Source organism: Netta rufina (genome assembly GCF_964035555.1).
Source record: "Netta rufina genome assembly, chromosome: 2".
In the NCBI taxonomy this organism is placed as follows: Eukaryota; Metazoa; Chordata; class Aves; order Anseriformes; family Anatidae; genus Netta; species Netta rufina.
The window spans coordinates 2985797-3013120 of NC_140124.1; the positions used below are offsets into that span (position 1 = coordinate 2985797).

Below are 27324 nucleotides of genomic sequence, written 5' to 3' on the forward strand. Positions count from 1 at the left end.
TTCCACATTTTCTCCCCTTTCTCCCTTTCTTCCCTTTTCCTCTTTTCCCCATTTCCCTCCTTTTCCCCCATTTTCCACCTTTTTCCCCCTTTTCCCAAGTTTTCCCCCTTTCTCCCCACTTTTCACCTGTTCCCCCTTCCTCCTTTTTAACCCCTTTCCTCCCTTTTCCACCTTTTTCCCTTTTTCCCACATTTTCCCCTCTTCCCCTTTCCCCCCTTTATCCCCCTTTTTCCTCCTTTCCCCTCTTCCTCCCCCTTTTCCCTTGTTCCCCTTTTCCCCATTTCTCCCCTTTTTTCCCCTTCTCCCCTTTTCCCCCTTTCCCCATTTTTTCCTCTTTTCCCCCATTCCCTCCTTTTCCCCCATTTCCATCTTTTTTCCCCTTTTCCACCATTTTCCCCCTTTTCCCAAGCTTCCTGCCTTTCCCCACGTTTGCCCCCTTTTCCCCCTTTTTTTCCCTCTTTCCTCCCCTTTCCCTCTTCCCCTTTATTTCCCCTTTTCTCCCCTCTTCCCCTTCCCCCCTTTTCCCCCTTTTTCCTCCTTTCCCCTCTTCCTCCCCCTTTTCCCTTGTTCCCCTTCTTCCCCATTTCCCCCCTTTTCCCCATTTCTCCGCTTTTTTCCCCCTTCCCCCTTTTCCCCTCTTTTCCCCCATTTCCCTCCTTTTCCCCCTTTTCTCCCCTTTTCCCTCTTTTTCCCTCTTTTCTCCCATTTCTCTCCTTTTCCCCTTTTCCCCCTTTTTTCCCCCTTTCCCCACATTTTCCTCCTCTTCCCCTTTTTCCCCCTTCCTCCCCTTTTTCCCCTTTTTCCCCCTTTTCCCCCTTTCCTTCCCTTTCCTTCCCTTCCCCCATTTCCCCCCTTTTTCCCCCCTTCCCCCCCACGGCCCCGAAAAGGGGCGTGGCCAAACAAGTGGGCGTGTCCGACCAACCCATATATGGGCGTGCCCATGGAGTGGGCGTGTCCATACACCCAAGCCCCTCCCCCTTCCCCTCCCCGCCCGCCTTTTTCCCATCGTGCCCCGCGCGGGGCTGGCACTGACGTGGCCGCCGAGCGCCGCCATCTTGTGTGCCTGGGCGGCGAGCGGCGCAGGGCGGGCGGCTCCGAGCGGCACGGCCCGGGGACAGCGAGCGCAGCGCCCGCGGCAGCGCCGGCCTTCCCCGGTGGGTCCCCGAGCCCTTCCCGGTTTCCTTTCCCTTCCCTTTTTCCCCCTCTTTTCCTCACCTCAGCCGCCGCCCGCCCGCCCGCCCGGGGGTTGCGGCCTGAGGGGGGCCTGAGGCGCCTGAGGCCTGGGCGCTGAGGGGGGGCGGCGGGGCCGCCTCAGGCCGCGCTCCCCGCGTTCCCTCACGGCTTCGGCGGGGCCGCTCCCGGCCGCTCTGCCCCGCTTCCCTCACGGCTCCGGCTCCAGGTTCCGCAGCCAGGCCGCGGGGTTGGGCCCGGGGAGTGGCAGGGCAGGGCCCGGAGCTGCCCCCCGGCCATTGGGGGGCTCCTTCCATCTCCTCCTCCCACTCCCTTTTTCCTCCTTTTTCTTCCTTTTTCTCTTTTTCTCTCCGGGGAGCCGAAGGGAAGGGGGAACCGCCTCGCCGCTCCCCCTACCGGAGGGATTAACCGGGCCGGCCTGCCTGCCCCACGCTCCCGCATTCCGGCCCCGCCCGAAGGAGCTTTGCCTCCCCTTCCTCTTCCTCGGAGGGGCCTCGGAGAGGTGGGGCCGGGGAGAGGAGGGGGGTGGGTGGGTGGATGAAGCTCGGGGGAAGCTCGGCCGAGGGAGGTTGTGCTGCGAGGGGCTGGCCACCACCACATGAAAGTGGTGCACGTCCAGCACTTGGGTTTGGAGGTCTGGGAGATGGCTCTTCCATGGCACAGCAGCTCCCAGCGCAATGATTTTATACTCTAAAAACACCATATTATGTCTCTGTAAGTAGTAAATGTGATGCTTGGGGCTGATAGCCGCCGTCTGACAAAGGGAGAGGCAAGGAACGGGAACCTCATTCATCATTTGCCCCATTGCAGCGTGACAAAGCCCCGGCAGGTCGTAAAAACTGCCCAAATGTTGCGTTTGACATTGACCTTGCTGCTGTGCTGCGAGGCTCCTGCCAAAGCAAATTCCACAGGTTGATTAGGGTTGTATCCAGAGGGCTTGTTTGGAAATACGGCTTGGTCAATAGCGAAGATGGGAACTGTTTATCTAATACTTTGAACTTTGTTTTGCAAGCAGGGAGGCCGACAAAACCCCCTTGCAGCGTATCCCATTAACCTTATTTTTCAGGCAAAGGAATCGAATCAGAGTTTTTGCTCAAGGTCGCTTGGCGGCGTGGTTATTGCTATTTTTTGCTCCTGATTTGAAGCCTTTATGTAGGGGAGGGAAAAAAGGAACTCCAGCTGAACTAGAGGATTGCTTCTTGGCTTTTGTTCCTGGATTTTGTAATCAGCTTGTCGAAACAAGTCCTGGTAATCGTACAGATACAGAAAGGGGTTCTTGGAAACGAAAATTCGGGAGGCTGGTAGGACGCTGCGTGTTCCCTATGTTTAAAATGCCCCAGCAGTGCCCGAGAACCTTGCTGGACTGCTTTGTGTGTTGTGGTAATGACGCTGGGTGATGGGGTGAGGGAACTTGCCTCGCTTGAACCTCTTACGCCCCTGTGGTTTGCCGAGTTCACCGACTCCTCCGCTGCGGGAGCGCATCGGGCGTCAAAATGACTCAAGCAGATGTCATCCCCGCTCAGAGCAGCCTCTCCTGCTCCAGCAGCTTGTGGCAGACACGGTAGCTGCTGGATCGTACCTTTAGGAGCCCGGAGTAGGGTTACAGCACAAACACCTGGAGGGAAGGAGCTCCCCAGGGGGCTGAGGCACGATTTTGGAGGTTGCCTGGTGGTGAAATAGAATTCAGAGCTGGCAGGGGACTGGGCTGAAGCGCTGCACTGGTGCTGAGAGAGAGCAGGGTGGGGGCTGGATTGGTGTCCTCGTCCAGCTCGTTGGGTTGCGCTCGTTACACGGGTTAAAAATCAGCTTCAAGCAGCGTTCGTACATCTCACCAAGGCGTAATTATCAGATAAACTGTCAATTACCTGAATTGGTGAAAGGAGAAGCTCCCGATACCAGATTCCAGCTGAATCTGCAGTGCTGCTGTTTAAAGAAAGCCCTCTCTTTAATAAGAAAAGGCTTTTATTAGAAATAAAAGCTGCTGGGATGTGCCAGGAGGGACTTTCATGCTAGAATTCTTGCGGGTTTCAGCAGCCCTCCCAGGAATCGATATTTCCTTGCAGTGGCTGAAGTCGATGAGCACGAGTTCACTTTTTCTTCGAAGGAACAGTTCGATTCCTTCTGGAAATCCTTCAAAACTTCTGCTGCTGGGGTGCCGTAGAGCCTGTATCAGAGCTCGCACCCTCCTCTGCTGTTCCTCCCTTTATTAACTGATGAGTAAAGAAGTTTAGAATCAGCTTCCTACTACAGCAGCTGGTTTTTGTGTCATTCAGCATATTTTCCTTTCGGCTTGCAAGTATCCGTTTTTGTTTCTTCTTTCTAGCGCGTGCAGACGTTGGAGGACCGTGGTGCTGCTTGTGCTGACGTTTCAGTTCTGATGAAACGCGTCTAAAACTCTCACGCAGGCGCTGATCTCATACCCAACCCGCTGTGTAGGCTCTGCTTTGACATTTTTTCCCCCAAACCGAAAGCCGATTTCATTACCGGGGCTCTCCTGTGAGTTCTTGCCATTTCCCATATAAATGTTGACTTACTGCCCGGCTGCTAGGAAGGAATAACGGGGTGTTTGGCTTAGCTCTGAAGGGTTTTATACTCAGGAACAGTTCGGCCTTAAACCCTGCAGAGAAATGCTTTGTGATGCTCCCTCCTCCAGCAGCATAGCCTCAATTTATTGGGGGAGCGTGAGGTTAGGATCAAATTGGGGTGTCACAAACACGCTGCTGGCACCACCTTCTGTCCTGAGCAGTCTGCAGGGAGGTGATGGATGTGCTTTATCCAAAGCCATGAGCAGCACCTGGCGGAGTCTTCAAGAAAATATTTTTCAGGCCAGATGTTTTCTCCTCTGTGTTGGTTTGCCTGTTTTTGAGTCGTGTATGGTTCCTTAAAATAGGTGGAGATTTTGCTGTGCGACAGAAGTAGCTCGTTCCCCTAGATCCAGGTGAGCTTAAGGTGATGGGTTTGGTTTGTGACCTCTGGCTTGCTCCAGACTTCTTGTTTTACTCCTGGTCCTTCAGGAGTGAGTTCTTGTGGTGTGTAGGAAATGTCATCGCCCCAAAGGCCGCCTTTAGCTGATCAGTTGAAGCCTTTGGAGGCCAAATTCAGCAGTGCCTCTGCCTGGCAGCACGGTTCCAAGCCCTGAACTTCTATTTTACATGGCACTACAGCGTACGTATCCTACACTAAGCTCCTCTGAGGGACAAACACCAAATTTCTGCCCCTTGGGGACATTGGGTCCACTTCACACTTGGCAGAAATACCCCCAATATGCAGTGGGGGAAACCTTTGCAGTGGTTGGGGTCCCTCAAACACTCCCCTGGTTTTAACGGGTATGGCTATGGGGTCGTTGGGACCTTTTAGGAATGAAAACCTCTGAGAAGTTCTCGGGGCTGCCTTTATTTTAGGGATATTGAGTCCAGATAACTCCCTGTTGGTGGAAGAACCCCGCAGGCTCAGTAGCTACCCCTCTATCTTGTGCCTGATGACCTGGGAATAGCCTTGAGGAACCCAAACCCAGCCAAATCCCAGCATGAAGGCCCCGTTAGCAGGGCTCCTGTTGACACTGGGGCATCTTTCCCTCGGGTCATCACGTGTGGAGGGCCAGCAAACAGCGCCTAAAAATAGCCGGGCACAACTGGAGGTGAGCAGTTGGCTTCGGGGCCACCCTGGCTGTGTACAGAAAGGGATTGATCACAGTTTGCCCAAATTTTGAGCAGCAGAGAATTTAAATCTGTAAAGAAATGGCTCCGGATGTAAAAACTCCAGCTGTACATAGCTGTCTGTGCCTGCGGGGTTGAGCTGCTGTGGGCCTAGCTCGATCCTAAACCTCCAGCAGGGGTTTGTTCCTTCTTGGCTCGCTTCTCATGTGATTCAATCACACTCTGTGTTGTAAGGAACAAGCTGCTGAGTTCATCTGTGTTCCTGTTCTTCACCTGTTCTCGTGTGTAACACCAGCAACAGCTGCTCAGCCCGAATTTTAAGAAGTTTTCTCACCTCCCCTTCACACGTGGCCTTGGTGATGTTTTTGGTGTCTAATATCTTGCTGCTCTTAGCATCTTCTAGAATGTGACAAAGCAGAAAAGATGATACTGGCTAACTGGTAAGACCTGGCTGGCTTTTAAATTCAAATCTCTGTGAAGTAACAAATTGGATTTTCTTTTCCTGTGAGTGATGTGATCTGTTTGTTAATCCCAGTTTAGGAAAGACGGGTTTGGTTATTTTTTCTTTCAATTAGAGGTGGAGTTAATGGTTAGCCCAGTGGCAAGCAGCCTCCTCGAAATGGAGACGTATTTGGGATGGCAAACGGGCTGCTGCTGTCAGTGCGCTGGCGTTCCTTGCCACGGGTCCCTCAGCAAACAGAACAAGGTCCAGAAAGAATCAGTGAGGCTGGAAAAGCCCCCAGAGATCATCAGGGCCAGCCAGCATCGCCCACTAAACCCTGGCCCTACAAGCTGCCCGGGGACAGCTTTTTGGTAACCCTGTGCCTGTGGTGTCCCCATTTCACTGCCTGGGTTTTTAGGTGGGATTTAGGGTCAGTGCCGTGAGGGGGTCCAGCTTTGTGATGCCGTGGCTGCCCCTCGTGGAAAGGGGGCACTGAAAAAAGATGGAAATGTCCTCGATAAGGAGGTTTTGGTGGTTTGCCTTCTGCACCTCAGAGAATCGAGCTTGTCTTGGCTGATCTTGCTGCTGATGTTATCAGTTACAGAGACCAGGGTGCCAAAATGATGGCGTGAAGCAGCTTTTGTCGCTGTGCTGGCAATTTATTCTGCTTTGGCAGCCTTCTGTGGGAAGTGTTGGTACGTACGAGTGAGATAAATGTTCCTCTCCTGTCCTTTGCCTAACAAAATAAGCCCTGACTTTGTTACGGTGTGTTGAGAGGATGCTGCAACCCCTGGCTTTGTGAAATTTAACCCACAGAAAACTTTTTCCAGAGGTGTAGGACTGAGATTCAGCAGAGTTGTGGCAATGCAGCCGCGCTTCCTGTATCATGCGGTGGCTCCGCGAGAGAGATGCTCTGAATGAAACAGCCCTGAAAGGCATTAACGGGTGGTTAAGTGCAAACTGCTCCAGGAGATTAAATGTTGAATGATTTTAGGTCTTGAGATACTCCTCAGAGCTTTTATTCAACCCTTTGCAATTAATAAAGGCGAATTCAAGCTCTTACCATGAGCTGTGTCGCTGTAACAGGCACCGGGCTGCCTGCTCTGGCAGCTGCTTGGAGACCTCTTCTGAAGATGGGCTCACAAAGTGTAAGCAGCTCGCAAGCAGTAGGTTTCTCGTTATGATTTCAGGCACCTCATTGGGCTTGTTGAGCCTCTAAAACAATCAGTTCACTAATTATTGGTAACATTTAAGGAAAAGCAGAAGGTATTTTTGTATATAGAATGCAGATAACATTTTGGCAGGTCTTCACAGATGGGAAATGTTTGAAGATGTCTGAAAAGTGACGGGATCGCTCGGTAAACCTACCAGGGTCTTGAATTTCCCCGTATCTTCAGTGTGTGTGTGTTCTCCTGGTTCAGCTAACGGGCTGAAACGAGGCAGACACGCTGCTGAAAAGCAGAGCCCTGGACTGCAGGTCGGGTTCTGGTGCCGGTGTGGCTGAGGATGTCCTCGAGAAGGAGAGGAAGGAACTCGAGGAGCTTTTCCTCATGGTGTGAAGTGACAAATTCAGGCAGGGAGCTTGTCCCAGGAGGGGCGTTGTGTTGGTTTGCCTCTGTGTGAGCGGCTTGGATAAACAGGGACTGGGGCAGAGCTGCCTTCTCTGCTTCCTCCTCAACTTTCCTGTTTATATCGCTTCCACAGATGGATGTGGCAGGTGAATATTCCCTGTGCTGCTTCAGAAATGCGACGGAAATGGTTTAATCCAGAAATCTTACTTCTGAACTTCTCGCTTGGTTTTCATCCACAGGCTGCCCTGCCTGGGTTAGAGAGGAGCTCAGTGCTAAAGTTTCAATCCCGCTGAACTTCAGTCACATAAAATAAACGAATCTGTGACTCGAGTTCCTCCAGCGAGTCAGTGCTTGATGTCAGTCGGGAACTTTGGAGTGGACTCTGGACCTCGCTGCGAGGCTGCTTTGCTCTCAGGCACGTGACTCGCTTTGTGGCACAGGCTTAACTTCGGGGTTAAAAACTGGTCCCAGCAAACTGCATGGGCCTTCCCCAGCGCTGAGCGAGGAAGCCAGCCTTGGGAAATCTGCAGCACAGGGCTAAAAAGGCAAAATTTTGGTCTGGAGAGCACTTCTCACTTCAATATTATCTAATTGTCTCACGCAGATGTGCTGTGAGATACGCTGCAGTGAGAATTCTGTTTCAAGCACGCAACAAGCACTGGGTTTCAGTTGGCCTCGGTCTTTTCTCTTTTTCTCTTCAACTTACATCTGAATTTTTAGACTAAGCAGCAAGAAAAATGTGTGATGTCCCAGCTACATCTGGCTGTAAAGCTTTCGGGCTGATTTTCTCCTCCTGGGTGAGCAGAGTGACAGCTCTGGGTGGTTCCAACTCTGCAGGGGCAAGGTTTGGGGTGGAGGAGTGGTGGTAAGGGTGGACCCGTCCTGAGGGCTCAGTGGCTACTGGCAGGGTGAGGCAGTGCCCCAGTGCCTAGCTGGGGAGTTCCTGGTGGCATCAGTCGCTTGTGAGCAAGAAAAAGAGTTGGGAGAGGGTGCTTGGACACGTGGTCTGATTTTGAGGTGGTCCTTTGGGGCCCCAGGAGCTGGACTCGATGGTCCTTGGGGGTCCCTTCCAACTCGGGACATGCTGGGATCCAAAGTGAAGAAAGAAGCGTCTGTTTCTAAACCTGGCTCTTGTAGTGGACTTCTTAATTTTGGTAGTTGTGTCAAAACCCACGGATTTGCTCCGTAAAGAAGGTCGGTGGTGTTAATGAAAGCAATTGCGCTCACATTGTGCTCACAGGGCACTTCCTCAGGGTTCGGGAGGAAGGAAACTGTTTGAGTAGGAGGGAATCCAAGCTGTACTCGGAGTTTCCTCCTCCAAGAAGGCACGGCTAAAGAGGAAAAAGAGAAGAACATGTTGAAAACTTCATGTGGGGAACAAACCCTGTGCTCGGGTCGGGGTATCTCTCGGGGTTTGTGTGGCCTGGGGATATTTTGGTGGCTGTGCCCTGCTCAGAGCACGCCGTCGGTAACTGACGAGTGATGCTGTGGTCTCTCTTCTCCAGACTTCACTGGCCAGTGAAAACATATCTCAGCCATGGGAAATATTTTCGCAAACCTCTTCAAAGGCCTCTTTGGCAAAAAAGAAATGCGGATCCTCATGGTTGGTCTGGATGCTGCAGGAAAGACTACTATCTTGTACAAACTGAAACTTGGTGAAATAGTAACTACTATCCCAACTATAGGTAAGACTTTCACGTGTATTTAAAGGCTTGCCTTAAGGTTTGGGTCCTGTTTGCAGCAGGGCCTTACCCCACTGCCACCCCGATGTAAGGGACCAGGTGCTGAGCCCTGGCTGCCAGAACAAACGTGGTTAAATCCCATGCTATGAACAAATCTCTGCCAAATCTTCTGGCATGGGAGGGGATTACACTGGTTTTGTTGTTTTTTCCTTCAGTCCCTTGGGGATTGACCCTTCATGGCCTGCAGCAGGTTGGGCTGCATGCCTTCAAGGCACACCGTGGCCTCGGGTAGTTGGCTGAGAACTGAATATCTGAGCTATGTATCATCTGTTCTCCTCAGAAGCCTGGAGTTGCCTTTTTTTCAACATAATATAGTTTGTTCTGCAATTTTTTAGCTGCTCAGGTAGCAGTCCAGCTGTTAAGTTCATTTATTGTGATGGGCTGGTGGTTCTAGAAGTTCTAGAGAACCCCCATCCCTCCGTTACAAGGGATGCACTGAGAGACTGCCTGCTTAAAGTAGATCTAAAGCTTAAGGTTAACATTTTTAGTAACGACATTGAGTGTGACTTGGTAAATAAAACAGGTACAGGCCACCTATGTTTAACTGGGACTTTGCCACGATTTCTATTTTAGGTTTCAACGTGGAAACGGTAGAATACAAGAACATCAGCTTCACAGTGTGGGATGTCGGCGGCCAGGATAAGATCAGACCGCTCTGGCGCCATTATTTCCAGAACACACAAGGTGAGTCCTGACGCCTAATTCACGGGTTTCCAGGATATAAAGCTTCTAGTGTCCGTGCTATAATAATCTTGTCTGCTTCTTGGGGTGGTGGGGAGTACAGGTTACAACAGGGTGTGTTTGTGTGCCTCTTATATTAAGCTCCTGCTTGTTTAAAGAGGGCTGGAAGGAAATGTAGAGACCAATCTTGTCCATCAGAATCAGAACTCACAATTTCTGCTCTTCTTCTATAAGCATCGTCGCTCTCAGCCTGCACTTCAAAGCAGCCTTTACTGCTTGTCAGTTCCTACAAACTTCAACAGCCCCGTGAGCCGAGAGCTTGTCACTTCTTTCACTGCTCTGCCTTTGTAGCGTGCGTGCGTTCAAGCCCTGTCACAGGATTTCAAGAGTTGCTACTCGTTGGAAAGTATCAAGCGGTTATGTAGATAAAGCACACGAGCTCCAAAAACGCAGACACGATGAGCTGCTCGCTTTCACCAGCTCTCAACAGCAGCAGGCTTTCAGACATGAGATTTGCAATAATACAAACTGCTTTTTCAGGTATATTCTGCGTTACTCCTTCAAAACTTAGCTCTGATCTCCAGCAGCAGGTGTCCCCTGGCAGTAGTATTCGGTGTGTGCTTATTCCCACTCTTTGCTTGCTCCTAGGTCTGATTTTTGTGGTTGACAGCAATGACAGAGAACGAGTGAACGAGGCCAGAGAAGAGCTCATGAGAATGTTGGCAGAAGATGAGCTTAGAGATGCCGTTTTATTAGTGTTTGCTAACAAACAGGTATGCCCGAGGAGGGTGGCTTTGTAAGAAACCCTGAAAACATGGGATATATCTGTGAGTGAAGTCAGATTTGTGGTTTGGGTGTAATAGATATGCTCAGTAAGTGTCTCTTCAGCTTTGCAGAAGACAACAAACCCTCTCAAACGCCTCTCAGGGCGCCTTCTGTAAGTGAGCTTAGAGAGGGAAGAGCATGCTGCGACGTCGCTTGTGCAGGCTGTGACGGGCAAAAAACCCGTGCGAGCCTTTTTAGGAACACGAAAGGCGGGCTATAAACAGAAGCAGCGTTCAGCCGAGCACCTTGTGATAAAAGCTGAGGTGAAATCATTACTGCAGTTGCAGAAAACACTTCCTGAGTGGAAAGAAAGTGAATGAAAGGGCCGTGAGCTGTAAGCAGGCTGGGGGCAGATCAGAAGGGCCCGGGGGCTTGATCCAAGCGTCAGCCAGTTTGCTTCTGTTTTCTGAAGGCAGTACTTGGTGATGCTGCCAGCAGAGCCCTTGGTTATGTTTTTAAACCTTTGAAAACTTCGGTGTAGGCAAAATAGCTTGAATATAAAATTAATTTTCTGGGTTTTTCTGAAAGATGAATTGAGAAGCTTTAGATTTTTTATTTTAATGGCTTTAAAGCTGATGATCAAACTGTTAGGAAGGTGGGCGTTCCTCCTCTGGTGCTAGGAGAGAAAATGACTCTTCTTCCTCCCCCTCCAGGACCTGCCCAACGCGATGAATGCAGCGGAAATCACAGACAAACTTGGACTGCATTCTCTTCGTCACAGGAACTGGTACATCCAGGCAACCTGTGCCACTAGCGGAGACGGTCTCTATGAAGGACTGGACTGGTTGTCCAATCAGCTCCGAAACCAGAAATGAAACCATAAACCTTCCTCTTCCCTCTTTTTCCACCCCTCCCTCTTATTTCCTCCTATTCGCCCTTCGCTTTACTCTAATGTGGCAAACTGTGCTACTTTGTGGTATCGAGTGCCGGAAGCTGTTTTCATTTCTTTTGTCACAGTATATATTGCATCATGCTGTAAATGTGGCAAATCCAAGCCTGAAAACAGTTAGGTTTCTTATTTAATGTAAATAGTTTTTGTTTCCAATGAGGCAGTTTCTGGTACTCCTATGCAATATTACTCAGCTTTTTTATTGTAAAAAATCGACTCACTGTTTAGTACTTGGAAGGGATTAAGTGGATTACCATAAGGGTTGCCAGCGGTCCTCGTGCAGTAGAGCTGAATACTATCCCGGCTGGGTTGTGAGATCTGTGAGATCCATTTTGGTGGCTGGTTTTTAACCTGAATTCTGTATTTTCTTTTTTAAATAGTCGAGGAAAAGTATAAAAACACTTGAACACACAAAGGTTTGACATAGCTTCTGCTGTTCTAGCTCTGACGCGGTGACTCTTGATTCTTTTGAACCGGTGAGGCAGGGATTTGACACCCGCCTGGCTTCACCTGGTCAAAGCACAGCTCGTAGCTAACAGATCTCTGGCGCTTTCTGTAGCTCATCCGACGTGCTCGTGTTTGTTCCTGCTCGTTAAAAAGATTTGTCGGACCTGGTTTAGCTGAGCACACAGACTCATCCTAAACTTCTGACTTTTGGGTTCAGGTGAGATTTACCACTTCCATTGAACTTGAATCATTTCTGGAAGTCACATTTTTTTAGCCTGTCGTATTTGTCAAAAAAGTGTTTTGTACTTTTCTTGTGTGTAAACCACTCCAGAAGGCAAACTTTTTTCCACAGAAAGCACAGCCTGTACTAGTCCTAAGCTCTATAGTCGGAAAGTACTGTACTTAAGTAAGAATTGCCATGAGAAACACCAAACATCTATGTATAGTGTCTAGGGGAAAACAAACAAAAAAAAAAAAAGCATGAGAGTTAGGAGAGTCATTCCACTCTAGAAGTACTCAATCCCATTTTGGAACAATCCCATATCTGTATATGTGTGAAAACCCTTGGCATCCCTCATACTGCAAGGTTCAGATTTGCCATCCGAAAAAAAAAAAAGACCTCTTTACTTTTTCTTTTGTATTTTGATAAACACTGAAGAAGCTGGAGCTGTTAAAACTTTAACTTGAGGAACTATCAGAACTGGTTTGTTTAGTGTTGTGGAAACCTTTATTGCTTTCAATACACGATTAGTAATCAACTGTTTTGTATACTTGTTTTCAGTTTTCATTTCGACAAACAAGCACTGTAATTAAAGCTATTAGAATAAAATCTCTTAACTATTTCATGTTTTTTATGCCTGGCTGTTCATTTGATCATCTTGGCAGAATCATAATGAAATACTTGTTGAATAAAAAGTTTCATGAAACTTGCACTGGTATCACGTCGTTTTGTATCACCCCTTTTAGGCTTGGCTGAGGGCTAAATGGAACTGGAACCACATTTCAAGCTCCACAAAAACTTAAGATCTCATATTTACCTTTTTTTTCCTTTTTTTATGTGAGGAAGCAGTTGGCAGTCTTGTGTGACCTGGTGCCTGGTGGTGGTCTGCTGCTTCTTGTGTCGTTTGAGGTCATCTGTTGAGCTTCTTGAGCAGCCCCCAGCAGCTTCTTCCTTAACAATAAGCTCTGGGGCTGATCTGCTTTTGGGGACAAAGTCTGTCTTTTTAAAACTCCTTTTTTCCCCTTCCACAGCCCGCTCTGGGGCTGCCCTCCTGCCTTCTGCAGGCTCATTCTGGTCCTGGCTGCCCTGTTACAGGTTTTGAGTGCTGTGGTTGCTCTGCCCAGCTCCAGGTTTATTCCGGGCTCAGCCCTGGTTGTGTTCTCGGTGGTGAAGTGTAAACAGTGTTGGGCAAACACTGCCAGGGAATTACAAAACTCCGGTAAGTCAGGTTATTCCTCCAAAGCCCTTCGTCCCACCTGGGATTTGGAGCTCTGAATCACGATGTCTGCACGCCCTGCTGGGCAGGACGGGTATTCAGGGCTGTTTGGCCCTAAAAAAAACCTGAAGGGCCCAGGAGGAAGAAGAGGAGGGCACGGATATAAGGTGCTGATGTTATCGGAGCTGGGGGAGCTCAGGGAATCAGTCCCCCTAGGAGGAGGCAGCTCCAAAAGGGTGGGGAGGGGCTGAGGCTCCTGCACCCCCTTTCCACCCTAGACTGCAGGGCCTCACGCTGGGATCTGTGCAGCCTTTGGGGTTTTAAGTTCCCTTTTCAGCCCGAAGCTCCCGGGACCATGTTCCTGTTAACCCTCCCCGGGCAGCGTGGCCATGCTGCACCATCCCCACCCTGCATCAGGGTACCCCCAGCAGGCACCATTCACCGCCCAGACCCCAAAAACCCCAAAGGGGTGACCCCAAATAAGCGATCCCATGGAAAAAAACAGGTTTGGGATAGGGATTCCACCCCAAAAAGCATCTCAGGACGCAGAACCCCGCGGCAGCAGCAGGGTTAAGCAGTGGCAGCAGGGACAGAAGGGCTTTATCACTGCATGTCCCCGTGCTCAATGTGCCCCTTGTGCACGCGAGGCCGGTCCCACCCCGCACCAGCACCCCGCTGGGATGACGAAGCCCCCAAAACGCTGCCAACAGCACCGGGCACGGGGCTTTTGTCCCCAAAGCCCCGTCCTGGGCAGCAGAAACAGCAGCGCTAAACAAACGAGGCCCTTGTTGAGATGAGCCCTTCCCCAGCAACCAGGATTTGATTTAAAACCCATGGATTCACCTAAATCCCCCTTGGTTGGGGTCTGAGGTTTAAAATCCTACACGGGTAAAACGCCCCGGCCCCATCCCTTGTCCGAGGGAGTATTTCTAATTTGTGTAGTTTCCTTTTTAACCAAAGAGGCCGTTTCTCATCCAAAAAAAGGCACATCCCTCACTCCTTTTATATTCCCTTTGCTGGGAAGGTGGCGGCTCGTGCCTGAACCTCCCCAAATCAAAGAATTTAGGGTCAGGGTGGGGGTCTCCTAGCAGCAGCCTGCTTGGGGCACCCCCAACAAGCACCCACGGCATCAGAGGGCCCGCTCGGCCTCCGCTTCACCTTTATTTCGCAGCTCGTAAACTTAAAAAAGGCTTTGCCAGCACTCGAGGGCATCAAAAGGGAAAAAAAAAAATTTAAAAAACCACAGTAACTGCACCCAAATCCCCTCTATGTAACCCCAAGACGCGTGTGCTGCTTCCAGTGCTACACCAGGCCTGTGGGGTTTTAATTTGGGGTAACGGACCCGTGGAGCAAGGAAAAGGGCGCCTGGGTCCCCCCGCTGGGTGTTCTGCTCCTTTTTTTCCAGCATTCTCCCCCTTTCCCGTGCCGGAGTCCCCGAGCGGGCTGTGCCAGCAGAGCCGTGGCTTTAATTTCCAGAATAACCTTAAAAAATAGAAAATCTCCGGCGTTTCTTCCCCACCCAAGCCCCTCAGTCATCCAAATCGGGGTCGTGGCGCTGCCTGGCCCCGCCACGGGAGCGGGGTGAGCGGCTCCTGCTCCTCTTCCTGCTCTTGTGGCGCGGGGACGCTGCCCTCCTGCGGGCCGGGCGGCGCGAGGGGCTCCTGCCCGAGCCTTCCTCGCTGCTGGAGGAGGAAGAGGAGGAGGAGGAGTCCGTGGTGTCGTGGCGGCGGCGCTGTCTTGACACCTCGGGGCGCTGCTGGGCTTTCCTTCGGTGGTGTCTGTGGGGACAGGGGGGAGATCAGAGCTGGGGACGCCCATCGGGGACACGCCGGGGCCCTGCTGCGTCCCCGTTACCTCTCGTCGCGGTCCGGAGAGGAGGAGGAGGAGGAAGGGGAGGCCGCCCGCTTGTGGTGTTTGTCCTTTTTCTTCTCCTTCTTGTGTTTTTTCTTTTTCTTTTTCTTCTTCTCCTTTTTGGCTTTCTTGCCGCTCTCCGTCCTGCAGGGTCGGGGTGAAATCGGCCATGACCCTCCAACCCCTTCCTCTCCCCAAAAACCCATCCCCAACCCTCCCTCCAGGCACCCCCCTCACGGGTCCCCCTGGTAAAGGAGAGGCCTGCAGGGAAAAAAGGGGCTTTTGGGGTCGAAGCAGAGGGTTTTGGGGTGGATTCCCAAAGGTTTGGGGATTCTTGGGTGGCACTGGGACGTCCCCAGCCCTCACCGCTTCTCCTCCGCCTTCTCCTCCTTGTCCTGCTTCCTCTTGGAGCCGGACGCCTCAGGACTGCCGGGGACCTTCTGGTGCTGGAGGTTGGAGAGAAAGAAACACGGGGCGAGTCCACGGGCTTGCCCAAAGCTCTGAATTACCCAAAACAGGCGCTTTTTCCCTTAAAAGGGGGAAATTAACTTCTGGATCAAGTTGAAACGCCCACAGCTGTCACTTGTCGTCGTCGAGAAGAACGGGAAACGCACGTACCGTGAAGACGGAGAGCCCCATCTTGGCCGCCTCCTTGTCCTCTTTGGAGAGCATCACCCGGCCGGCGCTGCCACTGGAGACAGAAAGGTGAAAAATGATGATAAAAATAATAAATAAACGTGAAAAATGATGATAAGGATAAAAAAAATAGAGAAAACTGCTCTGAGAGGCGGCGTCTCGGTGCCCACCTGGAGCTGCCCAAGCCCACCACCCGGTCCACGTCCTTCTCAGCTCGCTCCGCGCCGTCCCGCTTGCACACCTCGGCCAGGTCCTGCGGGGGAGAGCACCGAGTTGCGTCCCCCCCCCCAAAAAAATAAAGAAAAAGAGTTGGGGGGGACACCCCAACCTGTAGGGACGGCGTGGGGACCCCCTCACCTCCTTGCTGAGCCCCGTGGGCTGCCTCTTCACGTTCTTGTAGCCCCTACGACAAAAAAACAGAAGGGACAAAGGGTGCCGGGGGGTGCCCCAAGGATTTATTTTTTGGGGGGAGGGTTGTGAGGGGGGGGAACTCACAGGGCTGCCATCATGGCCTCCTGCTCGGCCAGGCGGACGGCGGCCAGCTCCTCCTCGCGGGACAGCGGGGTGGCCTCCTTCTTGCTCTTGGCGTACCACGTCAGGTCCTTGCCCTTCTGCCAGCGGCCCACCGGGGCCATCAGGGAGTTTCCTGCGGGGACACAAATTAGTGTGGGGGGGCACAAAGTGTTTTTCCCCCTTTTTTTCCACCCCAACATCCCCCCAAGGTGCTGTGGGGGATCCTTACCCAGGTAGTTTTCCCTCTGTTTGTCCGTCTTGACGTCCTCCCAGCTGAACTGGTCCTGGCCCCCCCGCACGCCGCCGCGGGACGAGCCGAACATGGTGCCGGGGGCGCGCTGCAAGAGTCAGCCCCCGTTGTTTCACCCCCCCACACACACCCCATAATTGAGGGGAGGGGGGAGGCTTAAAGCAAGGATACCCCCCAAAAAAAGCCCCAAAACCCTGCGTGCAAAGATCAGGGAGAAAACCCAGAGGGAGGGCAAAGGGATGCATTGCTCGGGGGGGGCGGTTACACGAGTTGGGGGGGGGTCAGCAAAGCCCAGAAGCTCCCCACACCCAGCGAGGAGACCCAAGAGGGGCTGCAGCCCCAGCAGCAAGGCGCTGGGGGCTCGGAGGCGGTGGCAGGGCCCGGATCCCCCCCTCTATAACCGGTGTCCCCCCCTCCCCCCTCTCCTCCACCCCCACGCACCTCCCGCGCCGCTCAGGCCCCGCTCACCCCGCAGCCCCGCCCGGCTTCCACCACCGGGGAGATAAAGGAGGGGGGGGGATCGGGCTGTACCACCGCGGGGGGAGCTCCCCCTGAGGGAGAGAAATAAGGCAAAACCAGCCCAAAATTCTCCACAACAAAATATTATTATTATTTTTTTCCTTGTCGCTGTTAGGTCACAGTCCATCGGCCGCCCCGTCGCAAAGGGAGTGACCCCCCCGAGGCGCTGCCTCACGCTGTGAGGAGGGCTTCACGCTGTCATTTCTTCCAGAATTTCTTGTATTTCTCCATATCCAGCTTGTCGAAGGCGTCCTCCTCCTCCCTGGCCCTCAGTTTGGTGGGGAACTGGCGCCGCAGCCGGGCCTTCCTCTCCGCCTCGGGCAGCGTGTTGCTGTCCAGGGGTAACTGAGGGGGAAAAAAAGGACATTAAAAAGTGACACTGGGAAGCATCAGAGCATCCAAAAGCTGGTTCTGATCTTCAAATCAATAAACAGTTGCCACAGTGTTCCTCAATAAGTGGCCCTGGGGAGGCGAGCGCCTTACCATGAGGATTTTCTTGGGCTCCTTGTAGCGGATGTGGACGGTGGAGCCGTCGGTCCTGACCAGCAGCAGCGGGTACTGGCGGCCGTACGCCTGGCGCTGCAGGCGGGACACGGCCACCCGGTTGGAGTTGGCCAGGCTGCAGGCGGTGTGCAGGCGGCGAGGCGGCACGAGGCTGGGGAGGTAAAGGGGACACAACAGGTCAGCACCAGCCCTGCTGGGAGCCGCGAGGCGGGCTGAGGGCTCCACTTTTACCTCAGCGAGCTCCTCAGGGCCGCCATCCCGGCCTGGGCCAAGCTCAGGCACAGCATTGAGGTGTGAGAGGATGTGGAGCCGCTCCCTCACGCAACCTAAAGACCAAAACAGCGGTCACAGGAACAGATAAAGCCCTACTGAGCCCTATTAACACCTCAGCGACGAGTTTAGCCCCTACCCGTGCCCCCAAACCCCGCCGCCCCTCAGCCTCAAGATGGCGCCCGCGCCCTCACGCCCAGAAGCCTCCAAAATGGCGCCCGCCGCGCTCGCGCTCCCCCCTCGCGCACCCGCGCAATGGTTTGCCCCGCGCTCCCCCCCCCCCGCACTTCCCCCCCCCCTCAGTGGTTCGCCCCGCTCACGTGCCCACCCCCCCTCGACCGCCACCGCCTTCCCCCTTCTCCCCGCGCGCCGGGGTGAGGGGGCGTGGCCTCGGCGTTGTGGGCGTGGCCTGGCTCGGAGGGGGGCGTGGCCTCGCTGAGGCGCAGGCCACGCCCCTCCCGGTGCCGCTTGCCTACCACCCCTCCCTCCCCCCCCCTCCCCTCATGAGCTGGCGGCGGCTGCGCGGAGCCTTCGGCCGGGCGGCGGCGGGTGAGGGGGGACGGGGGGGTCCTATGAGGGGTTTTGGGGTCTTGTGAGGGGCTTTGGGGTCCTATGAGGGGCTGGAGGGGCTGTAAGGATCGTTTGAGGGGTTGCTGGGGTCCTGTGAGGTGTCTGTGAGGGGATCGGGGGGTTGTGAGGGGCTGTGGGGTCCTGTGAGGGGCTGGGGGGTTGTGAGGGACCAGGGGCTTCCTGTCAGGGGCTGTGAGGGGCTTTTGGGGTCCTGTGAGGTCTCTGTGAGGGGCTGGGGGGTCCTGTCAGGGGCTCGGGGGGTTGTGAGGGGTTGTGAGGTCCTGTCAGGGGCTGAGGGGGGCTGTGAGGGGTCGGGGATGCTGTGAGGAGTCTGTGAGGGGCTGAGGGGTCCTGTGAGGGGCTGAGGGGGTCCTGTGGGGTCCCTATGAGGGGCTGGGGGGGCTGTGAGGATCCTTTGAGGGGCTATAAGGGGCTGCTGGGGTCCTGTGAGGGGCTGAGGGGGGCTGTGAGGGGTCGGGGGTGCTGTGAGGAGCCTGTGAGGGGCTGAGGGGGTCGCTAGAGTGGACTTTGAGGAACTGGGGGGTCCTATGAGGGGCTTCTGGGGTCCTGTGAGGGGCTGGGATCCTGTGAGGTGTCTGTGAGGGGCTGTGGGGGTCGTTTGAGGGGCTGTTGGGGTCCCATAAGGTCCCTGTGAGGGGCTTGGGGGTTGTGAGGAAGCAGGGGGTTCCTGTCAGGTGCTGAGAGGGGCTGGGGGGGGGCTTTTGGGGTCCTGTGGGGCTTTTGAGGGTCATTTGAGGAGCTGTTAGGGTCTGCTGGGGTCCTGTAAGGTCCCTGTGAGGGGCTGAGGGGTCCTGGGAAGGGCCAGGGGGTCCTGTGAAGATCCTATGAGGGGCTTCTGGGGGTCCTGTGAAGGGCCAGGGGTCCTGTGAGGACTCTGCGAGGGGCTCTAAAGGTCCCTGTGAGGGTCCTTTGAGGGTTTTTGGTGGGGTGGGGACTGTGAGGGGCTGCTGGGGTCCTGTAAGGTCCCTGTGAGGGGCTGTAGGGATTCTGCAAGGCCCCTGTGGGGTGGAGGGGTGACCTGTGAAGGTCCAGGGGTGGGCAATGAGGGTCTGGGGGTGGCTCTGAGGGGCTGGGGGGGATCCTGTGAGATCCCCTTGAGGGGCTGAGGGGCTGGATGCGTGACCACGGCTGTGTGAGCATCCCATTGATGGAAACCTGCCCCGGTGCGTGGAAGGGTTCCCCTACAATGCCCCTGGGGCTCCCCGGCTGGATGTGCTGAGCCTTGAGCTGTCGCCGCCCGCTCAGGAAGCGTCCCAACGCTTACAGAGTCAGGGTTGCACCTCTGAAGAACCTGCTAAAAATAGGGAACAGGTTTACATTTTACATCCCTAATCCGGGAGACCTTTCCTGGGGCTCCAAAGAAACTGTCCTGTAAGCTGCTTTTCGACTCGGCCAGGGGGGCTTTGCCTCCTCCTTACGGGCTGCCAGCTAATCGGCATTAATTTCGTTTAGCTCTTGGGATGTCTGTCCTGGGCCTTACTGTCTCCGTGCCGCCTGCCAGCTGAAATTTGGGGTGGTTTTAGGAAGCGGGGCTGGCCCGAGAGATGCTCCTCGCTCTGGTGGCAGCTCCCTGCCCCTCTCCTCACCTCACACCCACTGAAAATGTCAAAATCTGAGCGGAAAAGGGGGAAAAAACAAATTCAACCCCTGCTCAAAGCGTCCCTGGAATTCTCACAGCTGCAACCACGTAGGGGCAGGGGGCTTTGCTGTGCCAGGCCGGCCCCAAAAGCTATTTTTGCCACCTGCTGGCCCCGGTTCCCAGCTTGCCAGCTGGGTGTTTGCTGCCAGGCTCCTTTGTCTGGCGGTGGAAATCGCAATTTTTTTTTCTGTAATTTACCTCGTGTGTTCCTCTGCAGCAAAGGAGGAGGCAGGAGGGGACATCTGTGAGTCCTCTGGGGTATTCTCAACCTTTTTTTCCCCAAAGAAAGAGGTGCTCGGCGTGAGCCCTGGCTGGGCAGAGAGGAGGTTTGTGATGGAAAGGGGTGCTGCGAAGCCAAGACCCTCTGAAACAAGAGCTTGGGGCAGTCGGTTCCCATTCACCGAGGATTTTGGGAGCTTCAGGATTTAAAGGAGGCTCCTAGAAACAACAAAGCAGGAACCCTAGGTCGTGGTTAGCCGGGTTTGGCGTTCCCTGAGGCTCGCTGCTCTGCCCCAGCCAGACCTGCTTTTGGCCAGCTGCCGGAGCAGAAGCCAGGAGAGAAGATTAAAGAGCAGCGGGCAGTCTTCCTCGGCCGTCTTAAAATCATCCCGGGGCGATTAACAGCTCACACACAGCCCGGGTCCTGCCCGCGAGCCCATCGTGAGGAGCTGGAAGGGAGCAGAAGGACGAGGTAGGGATGCCCGGCAGTGATGCCACACGAGGAGCCGTGTCTGGGGCATACTGGAGTGACTGGGAGGATAAACTGGGTCCCCAGTGCTCCTCTGGGTGATTTAGGGCGAGGGGAAGAAGCAGGGAGGAGATTTGGGCAGGTAGGAGGGGTGTGGGGAGGTGCAGAGGGTGTGCTTCTGCTTTTGGGGGCTGAGCATTTAGGGAAAAGCTGCGGTTTCAGGACTTGGACTCGATGATCCTTGTGGATATTTGGGGATAATTCTCGGATCTTTGGGAACTACCAAGGAGCGAAGGGAAGGACAGAGCCGGGCCGTGCCCGTGGGCACTTCTTAACGGTTTGCCCAGCCTTGATGATTTTTTTCGGATGAAAAAGCCTAAACCAGCAATATAATAATGCACAGAGGGGCCAATCCTGCAGCACGACCAAAAAAAAAATCCCAAAAAGCAGGTCCCTTTTGGCCAGCGATTGAACTCGGGTGGGTTTATGCCCACGCCAGCCTCTTCCTCTCGCCCTGGATAAGCACAGGTCAGGCAAGCACCGAGATCCCTCAGGGAAAGGGGGAAAAACTCCCCTAATTTGCTGGCTTGAGAGCTGCCTGTGACACCACAGAGCCGTGCCGAGGGGATTTAGGGATAAGGAGGCATCCGGCACCCACGGGCTGGGGTCAGGGAGGCAGCGAGGTGGGATTAGGCAGCAGGGCCATGGCCAGCTCTGTAAGAGGCCGTGCTCAGCTTAAGGATGCTTCAGCAGTGATCTGGGAGGTCGGGCTGCCCTTGCCATGATCTAATTAGCAGCAGAAAGGCTCCCGGGGCTGGACCCAGCCGGCGAGGTTTAAAAATTTTGCCTTTTTCGGGGTTTTGCTGCTTGGGGGAAGCAGAGCCGAGGGATTCGTCTTGCTCGTGGTGACACCTCTGGGTTACAGGCTGCGGGTGGGTGGCAGCCCGCAGGTCCCCCTGCATTTTATCCTGTGTTTTTCTAAGCAGCTCTGTGGTTTTTGTTTTTTTTTTCCTCTTTCCAGCCATGCAGGGACCAAGGCCGGTGGTTCTGAGCGGCCCATCGGGTGCAGGAAAAAGCACCTTGATAAAGAAACTGTTTAAGGATTACGAGAACATCTTCGGCTTCAGCGTCTCCCGTGAGTATCCCTGAGGGTTTGGGGTAGGGGATTTCGGGATCGCTAGCCCAGAGCCTGAGTCTGTAGCTGCGATCCTGTCCCAAAAATAGTGGGCCCAGGGCTGGCTGAGTCTTGGTATCGGGGTTAATCAACGAAGCACTTTGCCCCATCGTTACACTCAGTCCTTCCGCCGTTGCTCTGCAGCCATTTGGCAAGAACCCAGGAGAAATCTTCCCCCAGCCGTGGAAGATGTGGAGAAGCACCATAAAAACCCCCTTCCCCTCCTGCTGAATCCTATAAAACAGCGTGGTGCCCTCTGGGGTGTTTTGTAAGGGCTGTAGGCTGATAATGACACACCTTGGGGTCACCAATTCCGCTGTGCTCTCTGATCACAGCACAGAACAGGATTTTCTTTGGGCAGCTTGCCCAAAATATTGTTTCCTTTGTCTCGGGTGACACCTTGAAGATTATTCAGCCACACATGGCTCATTCACCTGATCTTCCCTGGGGCTCTGCAAGGCATTACGTGCACTTCAAAATGCTTTTTACTGCCCTAATCCTTCAGGTGCCGCAGGTGGAATCCTTGCCTTCAGATCTGTGAAATCCAAATTCACTCAATCATAAAAGAGCAAATCCTGGATTGTGGAAGAATTTAATGGTACTGGAGGTAGAAAAAACTTTACACTAAATGAAAGATGTTTTATTTCATTCTATTTTTTTAATTCAACTGAATATCTCGCTCCAAACTAAACCTTGTCTCCTCCAGGGTTGTCTCGTTGTATATATTTTTCCCTAAATCTCTGGAGGCAGCTCCAACCTTGGTAGTTGGTGCTTTATACAAACCTCGAGGTGATCATCGCCTTATTGTGGGCATGTTCTTAAAATAATACGACTCCAAATGACTTATTCCCCTAAACTGAGGCAGGGACCTGAGTAATGTGTTTAGGATCACACAGGGGGGCTTTAGCAGAGCAGAAAACCCAGCCCAGCCTCCTAAATCCCAAATTGACAGCTCAGCCCCTAACGATGTCAGCTGATTGCTTTCAGATTATCTAGGATTCTCCAATTAAAGGCCGACTGACGATGCCGTGGTGCTTTACCCTGGCTGATTCCTAACCTTTGATCATTTTAAACAGAGGAGCAGCTCCCTGCGTGGTTGGGCTAATCTGCTGCGTGTGCTTTTATTTCTTTGGTACTCTGACTTCCTTGTCAGCCTGCACAATTATCAAGGCCGTTTCTTGCAGATACGACGCGGCAGCCGAGACCTGGAGAAGTGAATGGCAAAGGTGAGTGCGGTACGGATCAGTGCCTCGCCCGATTCACCACGTTGCTGCCCCAAACACTCCTAAATTTTGGTGTGAAATGCTCGAATCCCGATGGGCAGATAAGGTAGCCCCACAAACGTGTTTATGGGGTGCGTTCCTGCAGGCAGGAGGAGCGAGCATTGAGCAGTGACACATCTGGATGTGTTTACTTTTGGTTTTGATCTCGCTGGCCACGAGACCGTAGTCACTGCTGCTCCGCAGCGTGCGCCAGATGCGGAGAGAAGAAACAAAAAGGGAAGGATCAAATGAGGCTTGCGCTTAGGCAGCTTTCACTCTGAAGTGAAAGGGGAAAAAAATAACAAAAGATAGAGAGACATTGATGTTTGTTTGTATTTCATCTTCCCTTTTATATCCCGGTCTCTCTCATTCCCATCCGAGTCTTTAATCATAAATGTTTTCCCACCAAGGGCTGTGGCAGTCCCGTTGTAGTGGCTTTGAAGCTTGCAGACGGGTTTCTCACTGCACCGGGAGGGGGAAGGCGCATGGAAAAGAGGGCACAGCAACACGTCTGGCCCCACAGAGTTCCAGAATAGTTTGAGTAGGTGTTGGTTGGTTGGGGTGGCGAGGGGATGCTGTAAATGTTAATTGGAGAGTAGATATCTACAGACAGCCGGCGTTGTACTAAGCAGGTTTTGAGGTGCTTTTCCCCTGAGCACCCATCCCTGCATTTTTGAAGGTAAAGATCATCTTTACCTTCAAAATTGTTAATTCCTGGGTGTTTTTCCTCTTTGTCCCATCCAGATTACCACTTTGTGACACGAGAGGAAATGAAGAAAGAAATCGATGCTGGGGAGTTCCTCGAGCACGCAGAGTTCTCCGGAAATATGTACGGGACGAGGTAGGCGACTTGGGTGCTCACTGCCAAACCCAGGTGGAACTGAGTTTAGGGTGAAAGAGAAGAAATTTTAACTTAATGACACCGTTTTTCCCCAAAGCACAGATTCTTGCCTTAATGAAGCCTTTCCTTTTGGTAGCGAGGCACTCGTCGGATTGATTTGCTCACCATTAGACTGCAAAGTTAAATCCTGCAAAGAATTACCCCGCTATAATTAGCTCCTCGCCGCCTTATCAGATCCTCTGTGGGCTGTGGGGCTGCTGAAGTCGTTCGTGTGCTGAACGCTTCCTTGCAGAGGGGCAGTTTTCGCAGTCTGTTTGCACTGCTTAATATTTTCCAAGTGCTTGCAGACTCGTAAATAGATGCCTTGCGTGCCACTCTTGACTAGAGTTAAAGAGTTGGATGGATTTTAAAATAGCATTGCTCCCGGCCTCGGAGCTGGCGATCAATAAAACGTTAAGCTGCAATGTTAATTAGAAGTCAGATATCTTACATAATTATTGGGAGGAAACTGTGGTGCTACAGCCCGGGACCTGCTAAGGAAAGGTAAATGTGTCCCGGGATGCTTAGTTGAATTTAAAGTCACCTGAAATACGTTTTGGGAAGATTTGCATTTGTTAAAGGGCCTGAACGTGCCTTTTTTGTGCAAGGGGAACCCAACCTGGCAGCTCCCCATGCCTCAAACACCCGGCACGAAGGAGAAGCCAAGTTCAGCCTCCTTAATCCCCGGGTACATCCTGCGTAGGACTGGCTGCCTCCCTGCCTTCCTGCCTGCCCTGCTTAATCCTCTCGGCTGCCACGCGGAGGAGGTGGCAGCTCCCCGATGTCTGACCCGGTCCGAGTTGGTTGCGGGGTGGGTGTGGGGATGGCTCCTTTCTGGGGCTGGCTTCTGCGAAATTTGCAGATTTTGGCGTTTAATCAAGCTTGGGCGGAAAGGGCTGACAGGATCGGGAGTTATTAGGAAGGAATCGGAGACCTGAACGCTGTCCAAAAATAAAAACTAAATTATGTTGGGGTTTGGGTTGCAAAGCAGAGAGAGGCGAGGGGTACACGTGCTCGTCTGCATCTCAGACGATTTGGTCAGTGATTGGGAGGCAGCACAGGAGGGCAGGGACGTGGTTTGGCTTTTCTCTGCCCGGTGATGGTAATTTTGGAAGAGTAGAGCTTGGTGATGAAATGCCACGAAGTCTCACCAGCTAATAATAACATTTAAAACCCCAAAATGAATTTCTTTAAGGACAGAGCCCCCTGAAAGGCTCCCGAAGGAGCCAGGACTTTAACTTAGAGGCTGTGGGCAGAGGGGAGATGTTGGGGTTTCTTCCTTGGGGCGCTGGGAGCTGCTGGCTCTCGGCGAAGTGCTTGCAGCAGGAGCGTGGCAGAGCTGCTGTTGGGGGAACCAAGCCCCCAGCGCTGGTTCTGGAGGCTCTGACCCCTTCCCCGTCCCTTCTGTCCCCAGCAAAGCCGCGGTGCAGGCTGTGCAGGCCCAGAACCAGATCTGCGTCCTCGACGTCGACATCCAGGGCGTGAAGAACATCAAGAGGACGGACCTGAACCCCATCTACATCTCCGTGCAGCCCCCGTCCATGGACGTCCTGGTGAGCGGCTGCCTTCCCTTGCCGGTAGCGGTTAGAGGTAATCGGCGCCTTGCTCTCAAGCCACATCCCCCGAGCAGTTTCCCCCCTTCTTGATTTATCTCCACGCTGATTTATCTTCGTATTTTAAGGGCTGCACAGCCAGGGGCAGGGAGGTGTTTCCAAGCACGCTCCTCTCCTGCCCGGTCTGACTCTCCAGGCCCTCACCCCAGTGATAAACCTTCCCGTGCCCTGGGTTTGGGGCCCTCCTGCACGGTTTCCATGCTGAAGTGAGATTTCTTGTGTTGATTTCAGGCTCTGTTACAGCACGGCCAGGCTGTAAACGCGTTAGATGTGCTTAAGGTGGGGAGGTTTTGTGCTCAGACCTGCTTCCAGCTACTGAATTTAACCCTAAGGAGGCCGGTTCTGCAGCATTGGGGTTCCTATACACCTTCTGGCCTCCTGTGGCCCTATAAAATACCGATCACGCTGTACCTCTGGCAGAATGGAACCACCGACGTGGTTCAGAAGGGGATGCAGATGCACAAGTGTCACTTGCTGAAGCCGTGCAAGGAGTATGTGGCAGAGAGGCCCACAAATCCCAGCTCCCAGCCCTGGCTCTTGGTGTGGGGGTGTTTTCTGCACGCAGCACCCGGGATGCTCCTTTTTTTTTAACGCGTTTGTCATTGGATTTAGGAAAAGAGGCTACGTGACCGGCAGACTGAGACAGAGGAAAGTTTACTGAAGCGTTTGAGCGCGGCCCGCGTCGATCTGGAGCTGAGTAAGTCCGGGGGCCTTTGAGCAATGTGCCCGGGGAGCGGGGAGGAGGGAGCTGGTGACCGAGGAGCTGCTTTCTGCACGGACGTCTGGCTTCTGCTCCCCGAGGAGCGCTGGCAGGGCTCGGGCATGAGCTGGCTTGGATCTGAGCATCGTGCTGCATCGCTTCCCATCGCGGCTTCCTCGAGGGCATTGGGCAGAGGAGCACGTTGGCAGTGGCTGAAATAAGAACGGGAAAAGGCTGCAGGAGCTCAGCTCACGCACGAGCGGCGAGGCAGGGAGAGAAAGAACGCGGCCTCCTCTAACTCCCCTGCCCTTGGCTCCTTCCCTAGGTAAAGAACCCGGCCTGTTCGACTTGGTTATCGTTAACGATGATCTGGAAAAAGCCTATTCCGAACTGAAGGAGGTGCTCCTGAAGGTGAGTTTGGGTTTTTTTTTCTGCCTCGTGCCCTGTTCAAGCTGCAGGGGCGTGCTGGTGTGCAGTGCTCCTCAAGCCCAGCCTTCTCCAGATCTGCCAGACCCCGCGTTGCTTCCCGGGAGTGACGGATGCTGAGTTGTTTTCCCCGTCTCCTTGCAGGAAATCCAGAAGACCCAAGAATCCAGGAAGTCCTGAGCCCGCTTGGACCCTTTAACTTATCATTCCCGAACCACATCGCGGCGTTGCATTTCAAGAGACATTCCCCTTTAGGCCGACCCTCCTCCCAGAGTTCCCCTAGGATGTTTCTATTAAAAGGAAGGAAAAAAAAAACCCACAACTTTCAGTTGTTTCTGTACGCCGGGGGTGCTCGGGCTGTGCTCCCATGGGTTCACACCTCACGCAGACAATCTGGAAGCGACTTCTCAGCACCTGCTGAGGGGCAGAGCTGTTGGGAGCTGCCTCCTGCTGCCTCTGCTTCCTCGTGCAGACCCGGCCGCAGCTCCTCCAGGTTTTTTTGATCATCCCCAGCCTCCTGGCGTTCGATTCCGTTGCTCTTGCAGCACCTGGGCACGGCTCGGGTTTGTTTAACAAGCAGAGATGGGAAGGGGAAAGGTTGTGGGATGGGATCTATCCACAGCCCCATTCCGGGGGAAACGTGCCATGAGCTTTTCTTTCTCTGTCACTTTAGCAGTGACGTTGTAATTCAAATGCCCGTGTTCCACTTCAGTGCTGGTAGGTTTTTGGTTGCTTACATATGTACGAACTAAGGGAAAAAAAAAAAAAAAGAAAAAAAGATTTCCAAGTGGTGCAGCCTGTTCTTTTTGGAAGATACATAAAATGCTCTCTTAAGGGCAGAAATAAATCCGCTTTCCTAGCAGGGATCCATGAATTTTAGTCTCTGGGTCGAGCCAGGGAGAGTTTTGCCTTGTGCCTTGCTTTCCTG

General features: G+C 53.4%; 4 protein-coding genes across 10 annotated transcripts; 2 read left to right on the top strand and 2 right to left on the bottom strand.

Annotated features, from left to right (window-relative positions):
• Positions 1-1018: 1018 nt before the first annotated feature.
• On the top strand, positions 1019-12374 carry ARF1 (ARF GTPase 1). The gene is made up of 5 exons (XM_084282219.1): positions 1019-1154; positions 8366-8545; positions 9176-9286; positions 9932-10056; positions 10762-12374. Exons 2-5 carry the CDS (start codon positions 8398-8400, stop codon positions 10921-10923), a joined length of 546 nt encoding a protein of 181 aa, XP_084138345.1. The 5' UTR covers positions 1019-1154; positions 8366-8397; the 3' UTR covers positions 10924-12374.
• A 1472-nt stretch (positions 12375-13846) lies between these two features.
• On the bottom strand, positions 13847-16639 carry LOC311207184 (multiple myeloma tumor-associated protein 2 homolog). The gene is made up of 9 exons (XM_084283100.1): positions 16572-16639; positions 16110-16218; positions 15863-16013; positions 15725-15770; positions 15538-15620; positions 15350-15422; positions 15098-15177; positions 14735-14875; positions 13847-14658 (listed from the first exon to the last, which is right to left on the bottom strand). The coding sequence occupies exons 2-9, from the start codon at positions 16201-16203 to the stop codon at positions 14409-14411; spliced, it is 918 nt and encodes a 305-aa protein (XP_084139226.1). The 5' UTR covers positions 16204-16218; positions 16572-16639; the 3' UTR covers positions 13847-14408.
• A 77-nt stretch (positions 16640-16716) lies between these two features.
• MRPL55 (mitochondrial ribosomal protein L55) lies at positions 16717-17818 on the bottom strand. Of its 4 annotated transcripts, none has more exons than XM_084283103.1 (4): positions 17752-17818; positions 17385-17479; positions 17133-17304; positions 16717-16994 (listed from the first exon to the last, which is right to left on the bottom strand). In XM_084283103.1, the coding sequence occupies exons 2-4, from the start codon at positions 17438-17440 to the stop codon at positions 16848-16850; spliced, it is 375 nt and encodes a 124-aa protein (XP_084139229.1). In that variant the 5' UTR covers positions 17441-17479; positions 17752-17818; the 3' UTR covers positions 16717-16847. The 4 variants fall into 4 exon arrangements, with proteins under 4 accessions (XP_084139229.1, XP_084139230.1, XP_084139228.1 ...); XM_084283104.1 differs by having other exon boundaries at positions 17744-17817; XM_084283102.1 differs by lacking the exon at positions 17752-17818 and adding an exon at positions 17563-17645.
• Positions 17819-17926: 108 nt separating this feature from the next.
• On the top strand, positions 17927-26712 carry GUK1 (guanylate kinase 1; the record flags this gene model as incomplete). Of its 4 annotated transcripts, none has more annotated exons than XM_084281535.1 (9): positions 17951-17972; positions 20170-20344; positions 21363-21476; positions 22700-22741; positions 23522-23618; positions 25072-25210; positions 25883-25967; positions 26296-26381; positions 26541-26711. In XM_084281535.1, the coding sequence occupies 7 exons, from the start codon at positions 21365-21367 to the stop codon at positions 26574-26576; spliced, it is 597 nt and encodes a 198-aa protein (XP_084137661.1). In that variant the 3' UTR covers positions 26577-26711. The 4 variants fall into 4 exon arrangements, with proteins under 4 accessions (XP_084137658.1, XP_084137661.1, XP_084137660.1 ...); XM_084281534.1 differs by lacking the exon at positions 17951-17972 and adding an exon at positions 19180-19385 and having other exon boundaries at positions 19939-20344; XM_084281532.1 differs by lacking the exon at positions 20170-20344 and having other exon boundaries at positions 17927-17972; positions 26541-26712.
• Positions 26713-27324: the final 612 nt, after the last annotated feature.

Bases quoted from the DNA above. Each gene is read 5' to 3' on its own strand.
- ARF1 (XM_084282219.1), top strand. From the start codon at position 8,398: ATGGGAAATATTTTCGCAAACCTCTTCAAAGGCCTCTTTGGCAAAAAA. The intron at 8,546-9,175 runs GTAAGACTTTCA...TTTCTATTTTAG, and splicing joins AACTACTATCCCAACTATAG to GTTTCAACGTGGAAACGGTA. The intron at 10,057-10,761 runs GTATGCCCGAGG...CTCCCCCTCCAG, and splicing joins TAGTGTTTGCTAACAAACAG to GACCTGCCCAACGCGATGAA.
- MRPL55 (XM_084283103.1), bottom strand. From the start codon at position 17,440: ATGCTGTGCCTGAGCTTGGCCCAGGCCGGGATGGCGGCCCTGAGGAGC. The intron at 17,305-17,384 runs GTAAAAGTGGAG...TTACCTCCCCAG, and splicing joins GCCCTGAGGAGCTCGCTGAG to CCTCGTGCCGCCTCGCCGCC. The intron at 16,995-17,132 runs GTAAGGCGCTCG...TTTCCCCCTCAG, and splicing joins AGCCCAAGAAAATCCTCATG to TTACCCCTGGACAGCAACAC.
- LOC311207184 (XM_084283100.1), bottom strand. From the start codon at position 16,203: ATGTTCGGCTCGTCCCGCGGCGGCGTGCGGGGGGGCCAGGACCAGTTC. The intron at 15,771-15,862 runs GTGAGTTCCCCC...TTTTTGTCGTAG, and splicing joins GAGGCCATGATGGCAGCCCT to GGGCTACAAGAACGTGAAGA. The intron at 14,876-15,097 runs GTGAGGGCTGGG...CCGACCCTGCAG, and splicing joins GAGAAGGCGGAGGAGAAGCG to GACGGAGAGCGGCAAGAAAG.